At 39.6% G+C, this 27,690-nt stretch overlaps 1 protein-coding gene across 2 annotated transcripts; it reads right to left on the bottom strand.

The window, feature by feature from the left end:
* Nucleotides 1-39: 39 nt before the first annotated feature.
* On the bottom strand, nucleotides 40-27,476 carry LOC130581271 (uncharacterized). Of its 2 annotated transcripts, none has more exons than XM_057379285.1 (14): nucleotides 26,836-27,476; nucleotides 23,695-23,814; nucleotides 22,607-22,726; nucleotides 21,400-21,519; nucleotides 16,931-17,053; nucleotides 15,851-15,933; nucleotides 14,507-14,632; nucleotides 13,639-13,684; nucleotides 12,361-12,491; nucleotides 7,934-8,062; nucleotides 6,240-6,354; nucleotides 5,248-5,382; nucleotides 3,955-4,080; nucleotides 40-3,040 (listed from the first exon to the last, which is right to left on the bottom strand). In XM_057379285.1, the coding sequence occupies exons 1-14, from the start codon at nucleotides 27,059-27,061 to the stop codon at nucleotides 2,919-2,921; spliced, it is 1,722 nt and encodes a 573-aa protein (XP_057235268.1). In that variant the 5' UTR covers nucleotides 27,062-27,476; the 3' UTR covers nucleotides 40-2,918. The 2 variants fall into 2 exon arrangements, with proteins under 2 accessions (XP_057235268.1, XP_057235267.1); XM_057379284.1 differs by having other exon boundaries at nucleotides 12,361-12,494; nucleotides 26,836-27,475.
* Nucleotides 27,477-27,690: the final 214 nt, after the last annotated feature.

The raw sequence follows: 27,690 nt of genomic DNA, 5'->3' as shown, positions 1-27,690 counted from the left end.
TCATTTTCTTGCGTAGTTGAAGCAAGAGTCAAWCTCTGAATGGAAAACTCTTCTTGCTATTCCTGGTCTGCTTAAAACTTTGCTTCAGGTTTTCTCTAATTTCTTTACTGAAAARTTGGTACAAAGTCACTTGCAACTAGAAAGAGAACAAAGAAAGAGGYAGTAACATTTAGCTTCAGTTTTAAGTCTTAGGATTCATTTGGGCTCAGGTTTAAATTGTGCTCATTTTGAGCTATATATGATTGGTTATAAATTATGCTGATCTGGTTTTTGTGAGACTTCAGCACACTTCTTCACTGTTTGCAGYAAAAATGGGCCTGCTTCATTTCTCATGTGTATTTTGGGTTTTGCTGAATTTTTTTTACAGGCCTGGATTAAAATCCATTTATCATTACAGTCTGTCCAGGCTGACTTCAAATGAGGGAGAATTTCCTGTTTTAAGGGCCTGACACAAAATAAAAACAAGGGATTTGAGAGTAGAAGTAGGTGTATAATTTTTTTTAATATTTAAGATTGAATTTTAAAATCTTTTGGTTAAGCCTCTTTTAATGCAGGGAAAATAGTTTCTCTTTAGTTGAGTGTTGTTCTTGACAATAAAATATGRTATGGGAGGAAGGCCAGCTCCTCTGCCTTGGTTGGTATTGCAGTTGGTTGTGCTGTTTGTACTGTGAGAGGTAAGGCTGAACTACACCCTGAGGTAGAAGTGGTAGGTGTAGAAGGTGCAGACAGCTGTTCTGAGGGTGTGGAGCAGTAACCTTTCCCAGCAGAGAGCTGTGTGCTTTGGGAAGGCTCAGCTCCATGCTCATGTCTCCACAGCACAACAGCCTTGCTCACAGGGATGGTTCTCACTGAGTTACTTCAGTACATCACAACTGCTGCATTGCTCACCATTAGCTCTGCTTGCCTCATGTCKTTTATCTCCTCATTGCTGATAAAGAATGCTTTGTTATTTTCTTTCTTGCTAAGACATTGAAATAATAATATTTGTGATTAAATACCTAATAATACAGAAACAGGACACATTCTAGTATCARTACTTAATAGTGCACTGTTTTTCTTTTTGGAAACTGGTCAAAAACACCCACAGAGGTGACTTGAAGTCTGAGACTTTTGAATTCTGTTCCTAAGTGTGTAATTCAGTCAATCCTCTGTTTCAGTAAGTCCACCTGCCCAAAGCTGAGCACGTGGTTTGTCAGATTTCAAAACAAAATTCCTGTCATGCATGAATGTTGAAAATACCCTATTGCTTTACCTAAAGTCTCTGTTTACTCTGTACTTTTAATAGGTCTTTTTACTGCACTGAGTGTGGGTTTGGTTGTTTTTACATASRGTTTTTGGTCAGGGAGTGTGTGGGRTGTTGTTTCATTTTGGWTTTTTTTTTCCCCCAAACAGTACTGTTGGAAAGAACTTGCTGATATTAAAAGGATTCATTATCAAAAATGCCTTTCCCAAGTAGTAAAATTAAGCCCAGAGATTTGAGTCACAGTTAAATAAAACACTGAGCTCTTAACTGACAGAATAATTCTTTTAAACTATTTTTTTTAAATCTCACCTTTATTCCATGTTTGTAACCAGTAGCAGCTCTAAAGCTTTACATGCACAYAAGAGTTATAACATGGTCAGAAGCATCTCAAAAGATGTGTTGCTTTTCACTGGGGTAGAGTTAGTTTTGTTCAYAGTAGCTTGAAGGGGGCTGTGTTTGGGGTTTGTGCTGAACACRGGGTTGGTAACAACACGGGGATGTTTCAGTTACTGCTCAGCACGGTCTGCCTCACACCTCCCCACCAGCCTGGGGTTGCACAAGAAGTTTGGGGGCGGGACACAGCTGGGACAGGTGAGCCCAGCTGACCAAAGGGACATTCCACATCTTACGTTGTCATGCTTGGCATACAAAGCTGAGGGAAGGAGGAGGAAAGGGGGRATGTTTGGAGTTACAATGTGTGTCTTCCCAAGTTACCATTACACACGTGATAGAACCTGGCTTTCCTGGAKATAGCTGAACATCTGCCTGACCATGGGAAGTATACATGTAAGAAAATTAGTTGAATTTAAACACATGACTACCTTTATTGTTCTTTAACTCCTTTTTGAAAYGAAGTATTAATATCAAAATATAACAAAAATTACTAATTTTGCCAAATATTTTCAGTCTTCCCTTGTTGCAAGTAAGCTTTGGAAATAATTTTAACATTTGCAGAACAAAGAGTTCTGTACTTAAACGCATCTCACCCAAATAATTTGTGTTTCCTGCTGTGATYTGTACTTGCTCTGTGCAACATCTCCTTGCCTTAATGTGCCTTTGCTCTTCTGCTGGAAAGCAGTGCCTATAGTGTGGACAACGGTCAGCTGTCAGGCTTGACCCATTSTTGCTGCTTACAAATTTCTTGCACTTTCTGAATTATCCCTCAACAGTTACTTTCTRCTGTAAGCTGTTCATAGTTTTCTACCTTTATAGTATGGATTGATTCAATTGTTTCCTAAAGTCCCTGGGGTGTGCTCTGTAATACAGAATATGGAACAGAAACAAAGTAAAGATGAATGCAGCCACCTGCATATTTGASAGATGCCTCTTCAGTGGAATCAGCCTGTTGCATGAATAAAACCTCATTAATACTAAGCTTTTTTTTTCTGAAGGGGGGTGGCAGGGTGAGGAAACCAAAACCAAACCAGGGAAGGTTAACCAAGCATAACGGGTGTTTTTCAACATAGCCATGCCCTCAAGCACACTAAAGCAGCCAGCTAAAGGGTCCAGGGAATTATGTTTTGACCTGCTCCAATGCTTGTTACCGGGACATCTCTCTTGTATGACGAAACTGCAAGTAGCAGGAAAATTACAGGAACCAATGAAAAGAGTTSTTTCCTCTGGAAGTTCAGGCTCTTGGATCTGGTAAGTTTTCAAAAGCCATTTGGCTTACACATTAACTGTCTTCATGGCACATRGCTACCCTAAGGAGCTCTTGTGTTTCTTCTGTTTGTTGACGGACTTGCTCAAGGAGGTTGGCCATTTGGCTTTTTCTGAATGCTAATGAAAATTCTGGATCTGAAGAGGAATAACAAGTGTTAGGCAGCTGCTGTTTTTCCCTGTCTTCTAATGCAGATGGATAGAAAGCAGGTTTTGTCAGGTTAGATACAGTTGGTTGATGGTTCTTACTACAGGATATAGAGAAGGCTGAACAATAATCTTCTACCACACAAAGCAGATACAAATTCAGTTTTCATGCCTACAGCCATTCAACATTGCTGCTAAATTCTCCTGATCCAGATGTATAAGTCTCAACTGCCAAATTCAGCCTTATGCAGCAGCTGCATATCAAGACATAGCAGGGTTTTGACTGGCTCTACATATGTAAAGATATGTGCTATATACAGTTATTACCACACTRTAACTCTCATCAGTACTCAACTTTTACCCAAAGACAAGAAGATTAACCAAAACCAGAAAAATATTAGGGAATGAACTTTAAAGATTGAAGATGATATGAGACTTCCCAGCCTTAGTATCAGCCTTAGCTAATCATGCAACATCCTTATTTGCTTGTTTTATCAAAATAAAMCAAAATCACATTTGAAAGAATTTTAGGTTGTATCTAGTGCCAAACATTCTTAAGATAAAAGATCTGTACCTGAAGTCCTGTTTCCCTGCTGATCAGAAAGCCTTTAGTTTTAAAGCAAACAAACAAAATCCTCCCATCTTTATTAGGAGATCCTCTTAAAGCACTGCTTTAAAACAGGTGAGTTAACAGCTACCCTTGAGATTATTCTGTTTGCTTAAGTGAGCAGAGTTAGTCCTGAGAGGAGTTTGCACTSTCAATTGTTGGACTCAATGATCTTAGAGGTCTTTTCCAACCCTCACGATTCTGTGATCTCTGTTACAAAGCAGTGCCTGTTTGCTGCCGATGGGTGTAGACAGCCTTGGCAGAGCCCCAGGGGCCCAGCCCAGCAGGAAGGATGTACCTGCTCGTAGTCTGCAGAATGTGGAGATGCCCAGCTGCTGAAAGCGGACTTCTTGGTGCGTAAGAAAATCCTTGAGGTAGGCTTGAATCTCTCCAATGTGATGCTTCCACAAAAGCATCATTTTTTCTGCATAAATGGGAGAACCACTGGACATGAATATGAGCCTTTAAAACACTTTGAAAACTGATTTTTTTAACAACATTTATAAGATCAGTAATGAATCATCCACCTTCAACTAAAACCAATGTTATTTCAAAGACTGGCAAGGGACTTCCCTCTACTACAGCTTCTGACAATAGTGTTGATACTTCAGGTAAATAAAAAGCTGAGGGGGCTGCTGATTCTCAGACTGGTTGGCCTGTTACGTGAGCCTATCCATGAGGTAATTATGCTGTCCGAATCTGTTCCCTGCCTGTAGCAAATCCTCGGTGCTAGAAATGAAATATTTGCATTTTCCCTTRTTGGGGCCTTACCACAGATTTCACTTTTTCTTACATCTAAGTTGAAAATATAACCATGCCTTTCTAAAGAATATAGCAAGAATCATCTGAATACCGTCTTGCAAGACTAAAAGGCTCTCAGCTGCATGGGASCAGTGTATTAAGCATAAAGCTGTTAGTTTTCTACAGGTAAAAATAATGCTCCTTTTATTCTCTCCCARTGAAACTTTAAAAAAATTGGCTATCTTCTTAAAAGCCACTTAATTTTACTGCTCCTGCTAATTTAGTCTGGAATTCTAACTAGACTAGCAGGATTTGGTTCAGTTAAGAGCTTTTCTCTTGGTCATCRGGGAGCAGAGTTAATCTAAAATTCTGGAATGCAACCTCTGCTATCTGTGGGGAATGTCATCACATTTTACATACTGAGAAAGAAGTTCAAACAGAAAGACGTAACCTTGTCTGAAGTGACCCTTGTCTGAAACACGTTCTCTCCCCTGGTGAGGAGTATCTTAATGGTCTCCCACCTTCATCCTTATATTGTTTGCAGGGACCTCTGAATTGGTTATGGCCCAGCCCTGGCAGTACTTGAAGAAGGCAACAASCACATGAATCATACCTTTATCTGTGGTGCACTTTCATCCCTGGGCTTTCTCATGCACTCAAGGACTGTTTTATTTCAAGGGTGACTGTAGGCACTTTGACTCTTAAAAATTTGTAGAGCAGGTAGGGGGGGTGAAAAAAGAATATTGAAGGTTTTTCAGCTTATGACAAGTAAGTCCTTTGGGAAAAGACTGAATTCCATCCAGATAGCCATAAATCACTTTCAAAAAACAGTTAATCCTGTGTGAGTTACCRTGACTGATCATGTGCTGGATGATGGAGGCAGCATGAAAGGATGGCTCAGGATATTCCAGTTGGCCAGCCAGTCTCACCAAGCACTTTGTCAAAGGCTCATCCATCTGCTGGACCATGTGTAACACGGCTCCTTCTGGAAGGCAGAAAGGTAAGAGAGGAGTCTGTAAACAGGAACTCCAGTGTCAAAGAAACAAAGGTGASAGATCTGCCAGAAACCATACTGGCCAAAATAGGGAATCCTTAACRCAACTAAAGAAGCAAAGTAAGTACTGAACTTCATTATTAAGTGTGTTTATGTTGTAAAAAAGGGTCGTGTTCAGAGGTTCTGCTCTCACTAAGGTAAGGCCATGGATTTGATTCATATTTTGTTGGCTTTATGTCCTGCAAGAATGAACCACTTCATGTGCAAGACCCAATCTTGGCCTGTTGGGCTCAGCCTGTCCCACAGCTGCAGGACACCACTTGCAAAATTAAATCTGATGTGTTGCCAGCTGCATGAGCATTACACCAGATACAAGAGATGACTTGTTTGACAATATCCAGTACTGGGGCTTGTTGGGAAAATTTACACTCATCCTTTTGGCCATGCAGAGTGCTGTACCTTTTATGAGTGCCAATGATAAAATCCATGTGCAAAAACTTTCAAGATAAAGAGTTACTTTATATTTTAGTCTTTTGTTTTTTAATATTAGTTTCTGATACGGAAAAATTATTTCACCCTGAGAAACTGGGAAATGTTACAAACAGAAGTAGACAGGCCATAATAAAGTAGTAAAGTTCAGCACAAAGAAAAATTTGGAGTGCAGACAATGGAGACCCTATGTCTTGTCAGTGAATTGGATTTTGTTCTTGAGGCGTACAACTACGCTCCCAATAATTTAAAGGGAAAGACTGGGACTGTGTGTCCAGCTGTGTTCCATCTCCTATCAGAGTTAATAAAGGACATGTGCAYTTCTCTGATTAAGCTGTTGGTGGAGGTTGCTGCCCTACCTTGCTTTGCTAGCTCAGCAAGGCAGGATGTCACGTAAYGAAGGGAATCTTCTTGAGTGTCGGTTGAAAGCATGGTCTGGAGGAGACCTTCAACACATCGGCTCTCAGTGATTCTCTGCCACAAGAGAGAGATTAATGTTTAACACTTCCATTATGGTTTAGTGGTGTCTGGGGGCTTCAGAAGCCCTCCTACTGAGGGCTAAACCATCAGTAATGGAAATGTCTCCTCCCAGATCTACCACAGCCAGGCGACAACACCTTGGATTGTTCAGAGATCATTTGTACTGAGATATATATTTTACAGATTGAGTTGAAATCAAATAGGAGACTTAGCCTGTGCTGACCTGGACTAAAAGCACATGAGACCAAGAAAGGAGTGAGTCGTCTAGAGGTGACTGGTTGCTAGTGAAGGTGAATCACAAAGTCATCAGTCATTTCCCAAAAATGGAAGCTGCTCACAGCTCCGTGAGCTCAGTGTCTATCAACAAAAGGGAATATCTTTCTGTGTGTTCACTCACTTTATGCTGCAGTTTTTTAACTTGCTTCTTAGTGGTTCAAAGTGAATTTGAGACTGCTGCCTTTCAAGCTCCCACACTCTGTCCTGCTGGCATAAAAACAACACTGTTTTTTTCCTCTTGTGCCAAGGACCCTGAAGTGTTTTAGGGAGCRTTCCTTAGAATTGACCATGGAAACCTGGCACTCTGACTCATGTCTGTGTATTCACTTATAAAGTAAGAGCTAGATACTCTCTATATTATAAAGTTTTAAAAAGGTGAAGCAGCTCCCAGATAATAACAGAATAAAGTCTCAGAATTTAAGTACTTCAAAGMAATGACCATATTTGTCAAATTTTAAAAGGATGGTCCATTTTTACTCTTGCTGTGGGCCTTGAGTTTGAGGGAATTTAATTCCCTGCAAAACTTGATTTCACAGCTATTAGACATTTATAAAAYTCTTATCTTAGTGAAAAAACCCACACTTTTCCTTCTGGCTGGTTTAGATCTCTGGAACTAGGAATTGGATCATGAATACTGAGGAAGAAAAAAAGAACTCAGTCTTGAAAAGTGTGCACTAGGAAGTGGGACAAAGCAGAAATGAGGATTTTGGTGGGATTTTTTTCTCAGTATTGATTGGTACTGTTTGATCACAGCACTATTAAAAGGCAAGGAGAAAGGAAKTGCATCTGTGCATATGGATTTTGAATCAAAGTCAGCAAGAGAGATTTTTATAGCATTTTGGCACAACTAATATCTTGCCAAAGAGACAAAATGTACATCAATAGTAGGGTTCTATTTCCCAATGAAGGGCAGCTGAAGCATGAGAGTCAGGAAACAAAGATTCCGTTCAAAACAGGCCTCAGATTTTCCTCARTGGTTCCTTTAATTAGTATGAAATGTCCTTGGTAGAAGAACTTTTTATACCTGTGATACAGTCAAATTAGGTAACCACATCACTCATAGCAAAAATTAGATATTTCTTATTTTAATTAGCTTTTTTTTTTGTATTGTATTGGGAAAATATGAACAAAGCTGCATTTCCTTATGGTCCTTTTATTCACACATGCAATTTTGTGTGAAGTRTATAGCAAATTGGCATTTGTTTAATTACAGAATTTTTTTTTTTAAAGCTGATTTGACATAAACGCAATGGCAATCTCATAGGGTATAGTTCAATGACAAACATTGCGTACCCACCTGTCTGTTTTTGGAAAGGCTTAGGTTTTTGATGATGCAAGCAGTATGTCCAACAATCACAGGGTCTGTTTTATGTGCTGCCAGTAACATCTCCAGGCTCTGCAGTAGCTCAGCACATGCCAGAGTRTCCTGAGAAGAGCAACCAGTATCTCAATTACATCCAGTATGGACAGCACGACACTTTGCAGTGCACTATGGAAAGATARAACTTAACTCTGCAGGAAGAGCATTAGTTTGCCTATTTACTCCAAGGATGTGGCTGTGTCCAGTGCTGCTACTCTCAAGTATGGTCTGACTGGCACTGATTAGAGCACGTGCTATGGAAGGCTGGAGTCTTTAAGGTCCTGTAGTTTATTTTTGTTTCCATTCAATGCCTCACTGAAGTCATTGGTAGTCAGGGGAAGGATGTGGGATCCTGACTGGAAGGAGTGGTGGTCAGGGTAGGTGTCAAAGGCAGAAGTATTTGGTGATGTAGCAGCAGCAGTGTGTCCTTGAGTAGCTCAGCAATTTACCTGGCTACACTAGTGGTTGTATCTTCAGATCAATTTGTTATCAGACACCTCTTTAGTAAACATGGTCTGAACAACATCTTGTTCACACATATTTCTCTGGTGTCTGATGATATTTCAGAGGTACTTTACTGGGTGTCTCTCTCTGAATGTAGTCTTCCTCCARTTCCCAGTAATATTGAATCACAGGATGGCCTGGGTYGGAAGGGACCTTAAACATCATCTAGTTCCAWCCCCAYTGCCATAGGCAGGAAYACCTTCCTCTAGATCAGGTTGCTTAGAGCTCCATCCACTTAGCCTTAAACACTTCCAGGGATGGAACATACACAACTTCTCTGGGCAACCTGTTGCAGTACCTCACTATCCTCACAGTAAGGAATTTCTTTCCTARTATCAAATCTAAACCTATTCTSTTTCAGTTTGAAGCCACTATCTCTTGTCCTGTAATATCAGATCTGAGTCTGGATTACTGCACAGGTAGTTACCTCAATAACAATATGGATTAAGAGGGCACTGCTGTGTGAGAGAAACCTGACCTCAACAGGCATTGGGTTAGGCCTACAGTTAAAATCAAAACATTTCGTCTTGTGAGTGTTTTTACTTTCAGTCTCCTTCCCTTAGAAATTTAAGTTCTTTATGTAGTTCTTCTGTTTATTCACAATTTACCTTATTATTTKTGCTACTTCAAAACTGAGACATATTAGCAAGGRARTTCAATATAAAACAAATCATTGGTCCTATACACAGTTGCAAAAAAGTCACATAATTCTGAAACCTGTGAAATGTCAGGACCACTAAACAGTGTTRAAAGGCAGATGTCTTCAAAAGTTAGTTTAACTTGAATCTTTCTTTTACTTAGGTTAAATTGCAAAAGTGTATCTTATTATCTTTTAATATCAGCTGACATCTTCACTTAGTTCATTTTAAGCGTTGTCAMAACCAGCAATCCTAAAATAAAACATGAAAATAAATGGAAAGGGCAGCGCTCTGCCTAAACATGGGGCATTTAAAGAATCCTATATGCAGACATGCCAGTTMATTTTCCTTCATCTTGTTTTTCTTTCTCTTAAAAGGAAGAAATRGTATAGTTTTAGATAATCATATTAAATTACCATTGATGACTGTTTCCTATGCTTTTGGACCAAGTGTCCCATCAACTACAATACTTGTATTTGATTTGCTACAGCCTGAGAGGAGGAGATTTTCTACGGAGTATAAAGGAACTTTCTAATATATATACTTTCCTGCCAAGCTCTTTTGTTTATTTAGGACCTACATTAGCAAGTGACAGTACTTGAATTTTGCTGAAATTCTTTTTTTGGCTGGAATATGGCTGAGATCCAGATTCTGTTTTCTGGCTCAATCATGCACAGTGCAAGAGAATCACGAGAAAACTGTGAGTAAAAATAGATTGAGTTGTTCAGATGGATATTGATCTAAGTTCTCCCAAGAGCAGAATATTAAAAAAGAAAAAACAGGCAAGGAAAAACATTCCAGCTGCAAGATTGCTTACCATTGCAATGCTGTACTCACACTCMTTACACAGGGATTTCTTGACAGGGTAAATATTATCTCCTGTTTAGTAGTTAGCAAAATGGGAAGGCAAAGTTATTTTGTACCTGGAATGGAGAGTCAGTGGCACCATCTGGAACAGACAGACTTCTGTCATCSTGACTTCCAGATCTTTTGCTCAAAGGAATTTGATTTAAAATCTTTTCTCACAAAGCCTTATTCTTTAGTGTTTCAGGACTGGGCTGTCCTTGAGAAAACTGAATAACACTCCCCCTGCAAGAGGAAAGTTTTCCAGCTCTTGCTGGGAATCCCTGTCAACAGCCTGACCAGGAGATTGCAAAAAAGGGGCTGAAGCAGGGAGAGGAGCTCGTGTAAAGCATTCCTGGGGGTTTGCTTCATGGTAACAAAAGGGCAGACAGATTCTGCCCCATTGTACCCTGGGTAGTATTTGTAATAATTCAAGCATCACTTGACTTGGTTGTAAAGGTTAGCTTTGTTGGGTGGCTTGTTTTCCAACAGTTGTTCCCATGGAGAAGTCCCTCTTTCACTCATGGAGAATTCAGCCTGAGCTAGAGAAAGAATCCTTGAAAAGACTTGAAAAACAGGCCAGAAAAGGCATGGAGATGGGGAGGCAGGATATGAATAGAGAGAGGTCAGCCTCTTCTCAGAGTGCCCAGGGCTCGCTTGCACAAAGCAGCAACATTCAGCAGTCAGGGACAGCCATGTTTGCTCACTAAAACAAATTTAGAGATGTAGATACTTCTCACTGGAGAATAAAGSCTCAAGGGTGATGCTTTGCTTTCCAGCCTCCTGCTGCTGACGCTTTTTCCCTTATGMAGGRTGGGCTGTTTCACCACTGGTGTAAMAAGGCTGAGATCCCAGTGCCTTTGTTCCCACTGACACTGACCACAACTCTTTGGGGCCAAGGGTCTGAAACACCAGTAAAGACAAGTTTCAGGACCGGGGAGAAAAGGATTTGTGGCTACTCTTTGCTAGGRGAACAAAAAATGTGAATGGTGTTTGGAGACAAGAAAAGCAAAAGTGAGTGAGGATCATGTTCCAGCACAATGCCTCATACTGAGTAACACATTTACAGTGCAAATGGCCTCCAACTAACCATGAATTTCAATTGTAAGCTTGTTGAGAGTAAACTGTGTTCTGACTGCAGTTTGAYGAGCAATGAGGATGTTTGGTGCTCATGCAGCCATGGTGCCTTGAGTAGCTCTGTGCTCTGGTTGCTACTTCCCAGGCACTGAGCTCACCCATCTTCTCAATCATTCACAGAGGAAGGAGAGGTGCAATTTTGGTTTGTGTACAGGCAACTGAACTGTAATGCACCAGACTTTCCATATGCAGAGTAAATTTCCCATCAGGCTGAGTGTATTTCAGGCACAAGAAGCACTTAAGGCCACCTGTGGCTACTCATACCCAGTCACTACTGCTTGAAGCAATGTGGCAGGAAAGGTTCTGACATATTTTTCCTCTATGTATGCAACCTCTGACTACCTTAAAWTGTTGTCGTTACCTTAAAACACTTATCAAAAACCTTTCACATCTATGTTCTTCAGAAGTCTTCAATTACTGTAAARAAAAATTACATTAAAATATAATAGTAATTTGTCAGTATTTGCTGCAGTTTATTTCTGGTCAAATTTCTTCATTATTTTCTAGTGTTGCACGGTTAATGGGGGTGTTTACCCTGAACCTGGGCAAAATAATAATTCTGTAACTTAGGACATGAGTATACATGGTCCTAGTGAAAGTCCTAATGAATTAGCTAAAGAGAGCAAAGATTTCAAATTCTGTTAATTCTCCTTGTTGTTTTGATCCTAATTCAATATATGTTAGTATTTTTCAAATGTATTTTGAATAAAATTGTCCATATATGGAAGTAATGTATATTTGCCCTTTATTTCATACTGATGCACTTTAAATGCTTGCTCTAAATTAGCTTCTCTGCTTTTTAGTGTGTGGGCAAGCTCTGTAGCCAAGAAATAACTTTCTTGGTTGCAGTCTCTCACAGCACTGTGTATGTCCTCCCCCTCAAGCATCCATCTGGACATTTATGGCCTGGGGACTAGAGGGAGCTGCAAGGAGTGCAAGGCAGTACCCACATATCCAAGGAATCTGACACCCATCTCCCCCTCTACTCTCTTATTGATCTCTCCTTTGGATCCCATTCATCACAACAGATGGCTCCTCAGGTAGTTAGCGACAGTGCAGTTGCAGTAACCAAAGCCTTGTTATTTTGGGTGGGAGACAGAAGGGTAGGGGAGTCTCCCAGAGTCTATTGGTCATTCTCAATTGCCTGTTTCATAGGCAGTTTTGCCATAACAGAGAGTGTTAACCCAGGTGGTGGCCAGAACTRTTCTTTCCCCTCTGTTTTTGGGAAATGACCTGCCTTACCTGATTGGGTGGGTGCTGGGACAGTATCCAGAGCAGAGCAATGGAGGCACGACGCACATCCACGTTGCCAGAGGCCAGAAGAGAGCACAGCTTGGGCAGGACATTCTCAGCAACCATCTCGACCTGGATGTCTACTGGTGTGGGAAAATGACTGAGGTCAGGGAGGTTCGGAGCACTGCAGAGAGGCATTCAGGCTCTGGCTCAAACAGCTGCTTGTGCCTCAGTGATCAAATTAGAGAGAACCACCCCATSTCCATGGGCTGGGGCAATGCCAGATGTTCATTTATAAAAATAAATTCTCATTTGTTCTGTCTCCTTTTGCTGAAGGATTAATACAGGCTTGATGGCAGAATGTAGGTTTGTGCACCCTCAGTCTGTGTCTAAACTTCAGAAAGAATGAGGGTAATTTTCTGAGTGCATCATTGGCATAAGGCCAGGTAAGAGGGTGGTAACCTCAGCCACACAAGCAGAAAAACCTCCCAATAACCACCAAACTCTCAGAGTTACGGTTAGCCAGGAGCGAGATCAGCCATCCCCTTGAGTTGTTATAACCTGCTTGCCCCTGGGGCCTCAGTGAGTGCATTAAAAGGCAATACCAGAGCAGCCACCAGATGGAGAGGCAGATCCAAAAGCTAAAGCAGACCAGGGAATTTCAAACATGCTAAGGAGCAGCACAGCACTTCCTTCACTCTCAGCTCCTCTATAATTGTGATTGCTTGAAAACTAAGCACCTCTACATTTTCTACATAAATAACTCTACCCTCGAGTCTCGGACTTTAGGATCAAGTGTGTCAGTCCTCTGTCCCCATCTCCTGAATATGTCATAGAAATGAATCTTGGACATTTAATAGGATAGGGTTTTTTTAAGAGGATACCAAATGCTGGGGAGAAAATTATATTTAATATTAGACAGAATCACCCCTTGGAAAAGACAGATCCCCACTCAATAAGCAATTTCAGGAGCATCCTTTCCTCATCAGATTTAATGCTTAGGAAACATGGAATGGAAGAAAATTTAGCAACTCACTAAGGCTCTGTGCATAAGAACACCTCTGCGGCCTTTCTCACTTACTCCAGATACTCCCCTTACTACGTGGGAGATCTAAGACAGATTTAGTTAGGATATGCACTGCAGCTTCCTCTTCCYTTAGTATCCAGTTAAAATGAAAAGAGGGTGTCTCTTTGCTTTTAACAGGAAAGATTCCCAGCCCACTGTGCCCACTCTGAAAGGCAGAGAGAGAAAGAGTGTGGTTTCTTTATCTCCAAGACATTGCTTACCACTGGTAGCCAAATTTCTTAGGCAAACACATGCCTGGCTTGAAATCTGCTTGTACCAAAGAGGAAAAAAAAAAAAAAAAGAAAGAATGAGAAATAGGAGGAAAAAGAGCCATTTCAGTAATGCATGTTCTTGCCTATTGCACATAAAATAAACATGACAATGCTAGCAAGCTATTGCATTTTCTTCAAGAATACATTTTGGCATGTGATTTTTTTGTCAAAGTTTTGATAAATTTTTTTCAACCTTTTAGTATCAGTCATCCTATTGTGGATGAAGAATGTGGTTCAGATGTTGCCTTTATTATAGAATGTCTTATAAGTTATAGGAAAATGAAGGAAAAGAAATTGTCCCATTTGCTTTGCCTTTTTTTCACCTCCCTTCTACACAGAATTTCAAGTTCCACAACTGTGGTTTCTTCAAGTTTCTTTGATGTGGCTTCCAACAAAGCAAAATTTTCAAGGTGTTATTCCTCAAAGCTATATAAGTAAAATTTCTGGACACCAAAAAGAAAGTAGCATAATAGATGTGTCAGACACCTTCTGTCACATACTCAAAGATCAAAGACAGAGCCTGAACAGGACACTTCATAGATGTTGTTTCAAGTTAACAGCATACAGGCCATCCTAGTCTAAAGGAAGCGTCCAGGGCTGCAGAACAACTTTAATGATTTCCCTTTGCTTTCTTCATACACTGACCTTGTAGAACCTACGTATTTTCTAATATAGGTGTCTGTTCTGATGGGAAAGATGCTGCATAGGTACCTGTACAGTGGATGAACAGCATGATGCGAGGCTGAAACTGGAAGTCCAAGTTTATAGCTCTACTTGAATGCTAAGCTTTTCCACAAAGGGAAAGCTACAGCTTTACCTTGTCCACAGAAGAGGACAGGAGAGATATCAGTGTCTGCAGCAGGAATCTGTCACTGGGTCTCAGCAAGGCTTTGTGGTGCTGAACATTGGCTGCCATGTTGCTTAGGGAAGCACAACTGTAATACTGCAAAGAAAGAACCAGGAGAAAATGTAGAGAGAGGAGGTCAGAGTCATGACACATTGAAGAGAATACAAATAAATTGGAGAAATGCTCAGATTTAAAACCAATTAAATTAAAGTGATTTTCCACTTTAAGGGTGTCTATGGAGGAGGCACAACTTGCTGTAGCTACTACAGTAATCCTGTTGGGCTTGTGGTACAAATTCATTAGCACCCTGGCTGTTTGGGAACGTGCTCTGCTGCTGCAGTGACATTGCTGCTGGCACCTAAGTTAGGTCATCCACATCTACTGTATTATATGTTTACATTGATTTACTCAAGCTGGATATAGCTATTGCCCTAGCATGACAAGAGATCACTTCCAAAGGATCTAAACATTAACGCTAGGAAGGATTACATATGTAAGAGTATCTATTACTAGGGAGGTATWATTAAATAAACAGGTTGAGGTACAGAGATGGCAATTTTAAGGTGAATCTCAGAGAAATCTAAAAATGCTTAAACAGTTTGCAGAAAGCAATTCCAGAGCGTCCATCCCTTCAGATATTTAAAAAAAAAAATCTGTATAGAGATAATTAAACTGATGGAGAAAGCAATTCTGTGCTACTCAAAGGACTGAATGAACAAACAAGCAGAGTGTAAGGCTTACAACTCTGATTCACAGTTCATTTACCAGCATACTTTTGCACTAAGACGAGCTCTCTGCTGAGTGTACAGAATCACAAAGAGGTGTCTGTGATAGGCATAAAATAGAAAGATTTACACATATTTACAATAACAAGAAAAGGATATTTGTAATATATATCTTCTCGGACATAATTGCTTAGAGAGGAAGATCAAAGTTAGGATGGAAAAAAAACCAAACCCCAAACCAACAAAAAAAAACCAAAAAACAAAACCCAGAGGAAGAGATCTATTTGCTTGTCTGATGATCTGAAAACACAAGAAGGCAGCCACATAACAACTCTGTGCATGCATTAATGTGTGCTGGCAGACAAGGTTTTGCGTCATAAACTTCCTCCTGTGGAGTTGGACAAATTGGGTCTTTTAATATATGTTATCCGGCTGAGCTGAGTTTCACTAAGATGCTCTCACAAGTTGCTCCACTTCACTAAACAAAGCTTTCCTCCTCTTACCCTTTTCATTTCTGCATACTGTGGTTTGTGCTCTCCTTACAGTCACTATGTTACTGCTTTAAAATTGGACCTTATTTTAGTCATACCTGTACTTCTGAGTCAGGAGATTCCAGCAGCCAGGCAAGAACTGGTAGGGCTCCTTCCTTGCATAGGACTTGTTGGATTTTCTCTGCCATAAAAAAAAAAAGTAAAAGTGTCTTCCCCCTTTCCTCCCTCTCCTCTGGAGGCACCATTCAAAAGGGATGTGCAGAGTCCTTGGGTTCTAGAGAGTGCTGATGTTGTCCAAATATATCCCAGTCAGTGTGAGTGGAGAGTGTATAATTTAGAGCTTGTGTAATGCAGTATTATGCAGATATTTTAGCAGAAATACTAACAGGCTGTCTGATTAAGCTTTTGATGGTTTTATGCTGAAAACTGCTCTGAGAATCTGAATTGTTGGAGAAGCTAAAAAGGCTCAGTATGATCTTCACTAAGATTTCTGTGTCACAAAAATAAACTATTTCAAATATTCTGAAATGTAATAGCCCACTGCATAACTTTTTACTGTTTCCTTGCACAAGACAGAGTTCAGAGATGTTACTCATGACTTTATCATTTACCTCTGTGGAGTAATGGTATCATCTTGGTAGGTGAAATTTAATACTGGTTTACTTCAGAGTTAATTATGGTAGTCTACATGTAATTGCAGAGGACCAAGTACTGCTTCTGATATTCCAGGAGCCTTTAATGTCCTATCCATGATAGATATACTTTGCATATTCCAACACTGAGTCAGTCAGAGTGACTTTAAAAGTTCCCAAAGCTCAACTTTGTTGGATAAGCTTCTGAAATTGCTTTACAGTACACCAAATATGCTACTAACTTTGTAGGGCAGGTTATTTCTTCAACAAATGGGTTTTTTTTCCTATTTCTTTGACTGATTATTTAAGTATTCATACACTATCCCCTTGGAGTTGAAAATCAAGTCTGTTTTGCTACTAGGCAAAAAAGGGCCTGTATCTGCTAAACTTAAATCATCAAGCCATGATATCAACATGAATGCCGTATGCAGAGGAAATAACTTGTTGCTCAGATATGCTTTTATTCTTGCCCCAATCCTTTTGGATTATTTTTCTATCAGTGAGTTTTCTTTCAGCAATTTAGGTAAACCATTAGTGTGAAAATACCTGATTGTGTGAGGTTCAGAATAGCACCAACTGCATTTTGCTGGACTCTGGGATCATAGGACTTGGCAAGTGACAGCAGGGGTGTAACTCCTCTAGCAGCACCAATAGCCTCTCGGTTGGACTCTGGGGAGAAGAATTGGAGGAAGAAAGAAATACTTACTGCCATCTTACTGTAAGACACAAGCAGAACAACTAGCAGGACTAGTTCTTTGGTGTTTCCTTCTCTGATTCCTCTGCAYGCTCAAAGGAAATGGCTAAAAATTCTGAGAGCTTAACAGGAAAGAAACCAACTCATGACTTCTGGATTAGCCATAAATCACAGCGGGTTCAATGCTTTTGGTTTGTGACTAGGATAATTAAAATGTCTTCAAGTCCCCTTGCACAGGTTAAAAAAGTGTCATACTTGCTTTGTACCCTTGGTACATCTGATCAAGCTATTCACAGTCATAACCAAAAACTACATCATTAACTGCAGGTAAGGTTTAATTAATTTAGTAGGGTATATTCAGGGCCAGTTTCTCTCTTTGAATGTCCCTGTGTGACTCACTTGACAGCTACAAACAATGCAGTGGTTTCTGCAGACAGAATTTGATTTAAACACTGGAATTTGGAAAGACACTTCTCCGAATAGTGGTGATTTCTTGCATGGCAATGTACTAAGTTGTACAGTTGTATTCAACATCCTGGCATACCGGGAGAACTCAAAAAAAAGATCTGCAGAACCCCTTAAGACACTTGGATGAAAAACTGGTGAATAAAGTAAAAACTGTAATACTTAACAGTGTAAAATTAACAATATTTATAGACAGTTTAAACAATGGCCAGTCTCTGGAAGTTTGCTGAGAGAAACATGAAGYAGACAAAGCAAAGAAAAAACACAGGTATTTCTGAATGAGATCAAGTCTTCAGATACTAACTAACTTAGAGAGTAATGAGAATAAAGATATCTGGAGCCTATCTAGTGGGGAATTGACATACACAGATTATCCAGGCTATTTATTGAAGTATAATTCAGATAGTACTACTTTAATATTTCAAGGCAAGTAATTTTCTGTCTTCCTATGCATATATACTCAAGTAAGTAGCTTTTATTCTGGAAAAAAAATGAGAAAAGTAATTGTTCTGGGAAGAGTAATGTATTTAAAAATAGCTTTTCCATATGGGAACCTATTATTCTGGTGAAATATTCTAGTCCCTTTCATAGACAAGCCTTTCTGTAATCTAAACTGCCTACATGCTGTTCTTTTGTTTCCCTTGGTAGAAGCAGAAAGTCTTTTGTATGGCTCCAACCGATAGAAACCAGTCTGGTGGGATGCAAAGTACTCAGCTGTGTAAAAAAGAGAGKTAAAAAGATTAAGAATTCAGATATCACTACTTCCTTTATTCTTGTACATAATACACTCCATGAATGTTTGGGAATGTGGAAAAGAACCTTCCATTTGAGAAAAGGGATTACGAACATTTGGACAAAACTTGGGCAGATTTCTTTCTTCTGTCAGATGTTTTAGCTGAACATTTGTTTTGCCAGTTTATGATGATAGCCTGGATGGGAAAATCTATCTCACCAAGATGTGTAACTGTATTACCATCTCTGTAAGAGATGTGGCAGGCTAGATCATGTTTCTCTCCTGGACCATCTGTTTATCTTCAATAAGRCAGTCACTGCAATGATGCCACTGCAACCGTTGATGCCCCTTGGAATGCACTTAGAAGGAAACCATGTGTTCAGATGCTACTCTAAAGTGGGTAAATCAACAAAATGTACTCAAGCTGTATTTGAATAACTCACTAATTTATAAATCCTTTCTTTCCACTCTCTGACATTTGTGTRCCTAAGAATTCCCATCAGAACAACTTTGAATGTGCTTTAAACTCAGTGCATCTTCCTTTTTTTTAGCTTAAAGCAGATGTTCAGGACCCCCTAAATCCTGAAGCTGTGAACCTTTAGTTCTCTTCTGAAGTACTCTGAGTTCTTATCCCAGAACTGATTACTTTCACTCATGGATTGAAAAGCTGCAGATAACTGTAAACATGCATGTGTCCTTTTGCTGCGTGGACAAATGCTAGTGCTGAAACAAACTAACCTTCAAAAAATTTTCATCTGAATGGGTTGGTTTGCTCTTCTTATTTTCAGCTTCCTATTGCAGCATCTTACACATGACTTGCCGTAACACTGCCAAACAATTTCACTCTGTACATAGTCATGCATGCTCRTTGCAGCAGAATAAAGACCATTCTTAGATGCAGAATCTGAGTCTCCTTATAGCCATCTAAGGATCTTCCTAATTTTGTTGTGCTTCCATATTTATCTTTTTGGCAGAAATGGCTTTATTGAAGGATATGAACAGGATACTTTTCTCAAACAGACACTTAAAAATATCAGTCTGTGAGTTAAAATTAAAATAAACCCTGGAGGATTTCATCTTGCTTTAGTCTCATTGCTGTGGTAGCTAAATATAGTCTGAAAAACAAATAAATGGATCCAGCCTTTTAAGTCCTGATTACACTGGGACAGAGATCCTCAACATGACCAAATTCCAGGCAGCAACCCAGCTTATGCACTTGMAGGACCTCTATGTTCAGCTTCAAAAGCTCCTTGAGTGCATAATTTGGAGCACTTGTGCTCTGAAGGACATTGGCACTTAAGGGAGTGTGCAAAGGCGTTAGAAGACCACAGGGAATGAAGGTGGACTGGATCTGGAGCAGTTGAGGGTTTCCTATACTCCAGGTTTAAGGCATCTAGAATGGCAAAAGTGTCTTCAGGASTAAGTAACATCCTTAGGTCCCCAAAGAAGTTGCTTTCTCTGAGGATTGTTTAAACAGAAGAAGGATCACCTCTCTGTAAGTCTTCCGGGGCTTAACTTCACTGACTCTACACAAAGAAAGTCCTTCTTGTGCCAGGTACCTAAAATTTTAGTGATGCCATGCCTAATTGAGGCATTTAAATTAGGCAATTTGCATTCCACACAAAGTAATGTAATATGTAGAATTCTTTATGTGACTGTAATAATATACAGCGCTTAGGAATAAGCTCTTAAGGGAAAAGTGTTTAAAWACCTGACAATAAAACAGAAAGGTTGGATAAAATGCAAATCAGCATTTTCATGTGGTTGGATCCTGCTTGTCTGCTCCCTCTTTGCAACATAAATACTTAAATGAGAAATTAATACTTTCATCATGCTTCTCTCAGCCTTCTGGGACATCAGGYTGCAACTTCCCATGTTGGAGAGGGAAGCTGGCAGAATAAATACTACAGAGAGGGAAATAAATCTTACTCATGACTTTTATACAGCCTTGTACACATTTTGTACTGTAGAACTACAAGTTTGCACAAGGTAGAATAAGACAGTCTAACATGATCATCTTTCTTTTGGTAACTGTGGCTGAGCTTACCTGTCTGGATATCAGGAAAATATTAACATCATGATATGAAATAGGTATAATTAAGTAGAAGGTAGTGACAAATGCAAGTACGTGATGGGTAACAAACTGAAAGCAAGCTGGCAGCAAGTTTTGCTGAATGAGAATGACCACTTGGGAAGAGGCAACACATGGAATTCCATGAGGGTTAATCAGTACTTGTTTTGAACCAGTAAGTTAATACAAAGGTGCAAATGTAGAACTATCAATGCAGTGGGGGACTGAAGTACAAAGTTACAAATAACAGACAAATTAGAAGACTGAAACAATGGAAACAGAATGAAAACTGTACAAAATGCAGGGATATGCACTTGGAATTGTTGTGGTGGAAAGTATCAGCAGAGGAGGAGCAAGACTAAGTGATTAAGTCAGCTGTAGAATGACAACATCACCGTGGCACAATCACCAAACCTGCAAGTGCTACCATGAGATGTACCACAAAATATATTTCCCTACATTCACAATAAAAGACACAGGTGAGATCCCTGCTGAAATACTGAACATTTCTGGTGACTTCTCTTTCAGAAGAGATTAATCCAAAATGGAACTCCTGCCACATTTATCTATATCTTGGGACTGTAACCATGCCTGAGGCCTGTGGTACAGCGCATGCAAATGCTATGTTCCATTCCTGGAACATATAATTTACAGCCAGAAGGACTCTGAAGATGAATGGAGAGCCTCACTTACAAGAGGAGTCTTAGAAGAACTTGGCTTTCTCAGACTAGTAAAATGAAGGAGCCTCATCAGCATAGACATCAGAGAGACAGAACTACTGAAGCAAAAGCCAATGCAGACATTAATTAATATAAGATGGTCATGAATACATTTAGAATGAAAATGTAATCATAAGAGATTGAAGGTCAGGAATACTGAGAAAAATAACTGGAATGTCAAGAGGTTGAATTTAGGATGTGGGAATACCAAAACTTGCTGCTGCATCTTATGACTCTTAAACCAATTGCAAATAGGTTGTTTCATCTTGAAATATAGGGGAAGACTTGAATTAATTCACTGTAGACGATAAAGGCAAAGAACAGCACACTCACCTGAAAGAGCCAAAGTCATGATGCAGGCACAGGAATTACACTGGACAGTGGGATCCTCTGACTCAAGCAGATCCAGAATTGGCTCAAGTAAACCCATTTGGACAACTAATTCTTTGTCAACTATTTATAAATTCAAGGAAAAAAGGACAAATAATAACATAAACAGTTAATGATTTTGTGGAAAGAATACATCATCCATTGACTGGCTTTGGAGATTTAAATTATGATTATACAAAATAGACCTAAGATGGAAATAGCCTGAAAGCCACTCACAGTCCCTAGCTTGGTTTGCTTGATTCCTCTTCATACCCATGAAAGAGTGTAAGAGTTGTTTGGGGATTCTAGACCAGAAGGTCTCAAATAAGGTTAGATTAGTTAATTTTGGCAAGAGCAACTGCAGCTTTCCAATAGATTCACAATTTACTCAGCACTCCCCTCACCCTTTCTTTTTTTTCTGAGTTCTACCCTTGAATTAATAATTTTTTTCTTTGTAAATAGTGACACAGTATTATTTGCAGCAAAATCCTTTWAAAAAAAAAGCAAAGAAAAAGCCCAGGTTTGCTGAAGACTGACCCTGTCTTCTGCTGTTACGGGATTGTGGGATGGAATACTTGTTGAGGCGAAGGTCCCAGGGAGTGCAGCAGTAGATGCAACAATGACTCAATTGATAAGGTGTGGTGTGTTCGTGCCCTGTCTATCAACATAAACTTTGTTGGGAAGCTTTTTGTCTGCATATCACAGATTCTATCTCAAATCTGTTTTCCCCTTTAGTTACAGAAGAAAGTGAATTCTACTGAGCATTTAAACTTTTTTTTCTCTCTGCAAGCAATTTAATCTCCAGTTCATAAATAACCATAAAATGTTAGGTAGTTTATACTCATAGGTAGTTTATTTCTAAGAACTGTATCTGTTGTTTAAAAGGGAAACTGTTGGGCTGTAGATCCAAGAATGAGAATTTCCACACTGGTCTGGGAATAATTTATCAGCCTTTGCACACAGGTGCAAGACCTCTTGCCACATGATATAATCTTGTTGGAGGGATCTGACACATCTTGGTGCTACCAGAAGCTATGTATCTTGCAGTCAGACTCGTTCTATCACAGAAAAAAAAGGAGTCTGGATTTGTGTAGATGTGCCCTCCTTCTGTCTGAGTCTGGCTGAAGAGATACTTCTTCACCTGAAGAAAGATGTGCCATTAATTACTCACGATTTCCTTCCAGCAAGAAGTTTACAAGGGACAAGGAAGACATCTGCTGCACCTCCAGGTCAGCAGAACGTAGTAAGGCATAGAAGGGTTCCAGATGCTCCACAGGCAAGGGGATGTTCACTGCACAAATGAGAGAAAATACCCATGAGTCCCATTGTTCACCACAGTCACATTTTTCTCTCGATGGACTTAAGCCTCAGGTGCTCCCATAGACAGGCTGAGTGGTATTTGCCTTCATTGAAATTCAACTGCTACTAGCAAACTGGGCAAGTTTCCTGAAAGGGTTTTGAATAATCAAATACTTCAAAAACATCATGCGAAGGGAAACAATATGCCTCTTTAGCAAACAAGTCATTCTACCTCACAGCAGATCCTTATGTTGTGGCTACCTGCACTTTTTATCCAACAAAAAACGCATGGGATAAAGCTATCACACCAAGTGACAGAACATTCTCTTTGACATAAATTTAAAATAAACAAATAGATAAATAAATTGAAACCCACTTTTTTGCCTTTTCAATCTAAACTCTTGCTGGAATTTTATTTGGGATATCTAGGCTGACTCCAAACCTTTAACCAATTACCCCAGGAGCCAAGTGCTCCCATAGAATACTTGGAACAAAGAAGAATGTTTCCTTCAAAAATTTTCACTAGAATGTGGCTTCTAGAGCCTTGTTCTCTTTCAAAAATTATATAATATAAAACATTAACTGGTCAATGTCCATTTCTGTTTACCATATTTTGACTGTGCTGCTTTCAGAAGAWTCAGTATACACTGACTCAAAGTATTTTGCATGCTGCTGAGCTTTAGCAAAGTATAGCAATTTCATAAGTAACAGTCTTTTATAATCATGAGAGATAGCTCCTTATAGCAAAACCCAGAACTGACTCTGCCTACATGGCATTGACAGTATTGCCATCTTCCTGGGCAAACAACACAGCATAAAAAAAAAAAAAAAAACAAAAACAAAACAAAACAACAAAAAAAAAAAAACTTGCTTAATGAATCAAAAGGAGTTTCACTGATTTAAATAATACTTTTACGTTATAATTACATGAAAATTATCTAATGCAGTGAGATAACTTACTGTGATGACTCATATGCAAGTAATAAAGGGCAGCCGACTGTTGTAAACCTGGGTTTTCTGAAAAGGATAAGGTCCTCAAGGCTTCCAGAGGGTCCTTTCCAAGCGGAGACATTTCAAAATCTAAAGATGTACAATGACAGCAGAGGCTCAGTTACATCTGAAAAGGGCTAGTTTACAAAATGAAATTAAAATTTACAGCCAACCAAACACATAAGGACTTTTATACTGCAACATAAATCCCATAAATCCCATCTATCTTTATTCATGTTTCCATAAGCAGAAGCAATAGATGAACTGGGAATAACCGGTCCATGGCAACACATCTTGTAAAGCTCACAAAACTAGAGACAGGGAATAAGATAAATTATAACCTTTCGATGCTTTTATGCTAATATAAATGCAGGTGTTCTCATTCTCCCTAAAAGTCTTTATCTTTTTCTGATTCACAGAAGACACTTATTTAAATAAATCTACTGAATGTAGTGTTCTTAGTTATGAACTATAGAAAGAGTATATAATTCTAATTTACTACATCTGAAGTTCACTGTGTTTCCTGTCTTGGGTATTGAAAGAAAGGATTTAAGGGAATAGCAACGTGGACTGCAAATAGGCTTGCCTCAGGCTCAAATTTCTAGCATGAGTCTACCTGTTCTCGAGTGTGATAGCTCCCCTATGAACAAACCAGATGTTCAACAACAGTCATCAAGCAACAGCAGTCATGCTTGACTTCTGTAAGTCATTGTATAATAYAATATGTGGAATGGAACAGCAGAGAGGAAAATGAAAGGGACATTGAACCAATGAACAGAGTGAAAAAGGCAATGTAGCATAGATTGTCTGGCAGACCACACTATTATAAGATATATTTTCAAGGCAATAGATTGAAGCTGTGCATTAATGATTGAAATACATCTATGAAAAATATCTAGCTACTTTATCTCCCACGGGACATAAAATGTTAGGGATGTAAGGGGCATGAGCTTTCATGCCTCAGTGCAAAACACAGCCGACATCTTAAGCCATTAGAAGCTGCTGACATGGCAAGACTAACAAACTCCTACTTTCAGGATTAGGTAACTGAGCTTCACAGATCTAAAGAACAATTTCATTTAATAATTAGTAATACATACAAAAGAAAGGACTTGCCTATGTGTGCCGGGTTTTAGAGAAAAAAAAACCCAAAAAAATCTTCGTGTGGTTTAATTCAGTTTCTTTCACTGAACCTGAATCTATCTGATTCTTCCACATATCTGTGGTTTTGTTTGGGTGTGTGATAAAGCTGAACTCACCCAAAATCTTCACTTGCTTAAAATATCAAAATTTGCTGCCCTGGCTAAGTGATGAGTGTAATGATCAACCATGAAGTCCCTCCTTGCACCCAAATTGTCCAAACACTGTCTCCTTGCTTATTATATTTTGCTCAGAACTGAGGATAGGCCTGCTCTCTGTTGGAATAAAATACACAGGTGAGTGTTAAAGTAAGAGGTATGTGCCTTGGTCCTCTTTGTGAGGTTTTCCTGCCTCCATTTGTCTTGGAAGTAAGATTTGGCCACTCAGAGAATTAACCTTGGTTCTGCTTCTCAGGTGATGTATGTGTCCCGTCATGGACAGTGACACCTCCCTGAAAGCCCTCATTGTCATAGGTGTACTGCTGTCAGAGAAGCTCTAGGCTTCGAGCTGTTACATCCTAACACCCAGGGATCCAAGACAGACTGGACTTTTGAAGATCGAGCTCAGAGAGGAAAGGATCTCTCAAGAAAACATCCACTTAGTCTTTTCAAGTGGCCATTCTGGCTTTCTGTTCATTAGACCTCACCCATCAACTGAGCTGGCATGCTRCCAAGACAGTCTCTTAGAGAGTCAGGAGCATGCTAGCCTTCAGAAGAAAAAGTTCAGCCCCGGAAGATCTCCACTGTGTAACAAACAAGCTGTCTCTAYTCTTGATGTAAACATCAGGATTTAACCAGGGCTGAAGGTGCAACAATCAGCGAACCTTAGCATCACCACAGGCCCCACCACCTTCATTGCATAATGACACCAGCTGAGTGTCATTCACACAACAATCAGTGGCATGGCAATTATTCCAAAGGTTGTTCCATGACAGATCATTTCAAAAAGCATTAACMGTGTCACACCAAGGAAAAAGGTTTCTCCTGGTTTCCCTCACAAGATTGTTTCATGTTCCCAAAAAGGCAAGTAAAGAAACAGTACTTCCACACCTCTCACATGAATGAAATGAGAAAACTATGCAATTTGGTGCAGTAGCTTTAGCCCAAAGGTGCTAAACCTGAAGTAATATACCCAATTAGTTGTGAGACAAAGCAAAACCAAACAAGCAATGACTCCTTATCTTAAGATGAGGACTGCTTTTACATTGGACAACCAACAAAATACACTCATCCAAGATAACTGCAGGAGTGAAACAAAAAATCAAGTTTTCCTATTGATATTGCATCCTAGGATAGGACAAAGAGAACATCACAAATAAAAAAACAGCAACGGGGCAAATAACCTGTAAAGCAAAGGAGATAAAYGAAGAGTTATGGGTCTACTTTGAKTCAAGCAGAATCCCATGACTGTGATTATGCCTGATGTTTGCACAAAAGCRCAGTTGCTTGGAATCCTGAGAGCTCAATGATGCTTGTTCTAGAGTAACCCTGTTCTTCCCCATGTGTACCCCAGACATTTCCAGCACAAATCCAAGTGTTCAGCTAACACAGAGGTGGACAACTGTGCATGTCACACTGTGATCTGCCTGCTCAGAGCTCAGCACTCACGTAGCATCCAGTCATAGCAAAGCCCATGTCCAGTTGTGTGAGTTCCTTTTGACTAACTTCAAAAAAGTAACTTCAATTACTAGAAGGACTCACTTTTATGTAACACATTTATATGGTTATGTATTAACAGTGGTGGCAGAGCAAGAAAGTTACGGACCATTTCTACCTMGATCCAACTGTTGCAGCACTTCAGCCCATGCTTGTCCTGTATACAAAGAGAATGCTCTGCAGCTCTGGCTTTTCCTACATCATCACCAAGCTATTCAATGCCATGCAAGAGCAGATCAGCTAGCAATCTGCTTTCAAGCAACRGTATCAATCTCCTTGCTCTTTCACAATCCTTTAAAAAAGTAAGTCCTCTTACCTGTTTCAATATGCTGCAGAAACTCCTGTGCTGTCACCCACTCATGAGGCTGCAGGATGGGCTTGTACAGCTGTCTGGCTTTAGAGCTGTTCTGTTTTAAACAGGAACATTTGCTTATCAAAGTAAAGCATTCCTTGATGCCTTGCACCAAGTCAGAGGACATCCTCTGAACAAAGCCTATGACGTCTCGCAGGAGCTGCATGCATCGTCCACACAGTTGGCCCATTCTTGTTCCAACAGCAGCACTAAGCAAGAAGAAAATGAAGGAGATGGAAAGAAAGGCTTCTTTTCAATTTGTCCACTTTTTGCACTAGCCTGCCTCCTCACTGTCCTGTCTTAGAGATGTTAGCACCACACCATTTACTGCTGMTGTAAGGCAGACAAGCTTCTGTGTCCAAAAAAGCTACATTTCTGGCTTCTGCAGATCTTCTAGAGTTCATAAATTATTATTTAAAAGCAGTGGACTGAAGACACACTCAAACACCTTCTGTTTGCTTGAAGAAAAAGAAAATTATCTAAACAGGTTTAGTGGAGAACAAATGTAGTTTAGGTCATAGAGCATCCACCAAAACCTTCATGAGGCTCAAAAAGCTCTGAGATAATGGAACATGCAACCTCAGTTTTTGTAAAACAGCTTTCCACATGAAAGGTAGGCACCACCTTGTCTGCATGTGTACAAGCTATAGCTACCAATCAGAGAGAGGAAGATTAAAAAAAAAAAAAAAAAAAAAAAAAAAAGGAAAGAAAAAAAAAAAAAAAAAAAAAAAAAAGCAAGTGAACAGGTTTTTCCAGTTTTTGCTGAAGCACAAACCAGTACAAAGAAACTGTTGGACAAACAACGCATAACTCAGTGGC

This window comes from Malurus melanocephalus, unplaced genomic scaffold (genome assembly GCF_030028575.1).
Source record: "Malurus melanocephalus ecotype Western Australia unplaced genomic scaffold, MMel_1.1 scaffold_400, whole genome shotgun sequence".
Taxonomy (NCBI): domain Eukaryota; kingdom Metazoa; phylum Chordata; class Aves; order Passeriformes; family Maluridae; genus Malurus; species Malurus melanocephalus.
The sequence above is the reverse complement of the archived record's forward strand: the minus strand, read 5'-3'. Positions and strand labels throughout refer to the sequence as shown.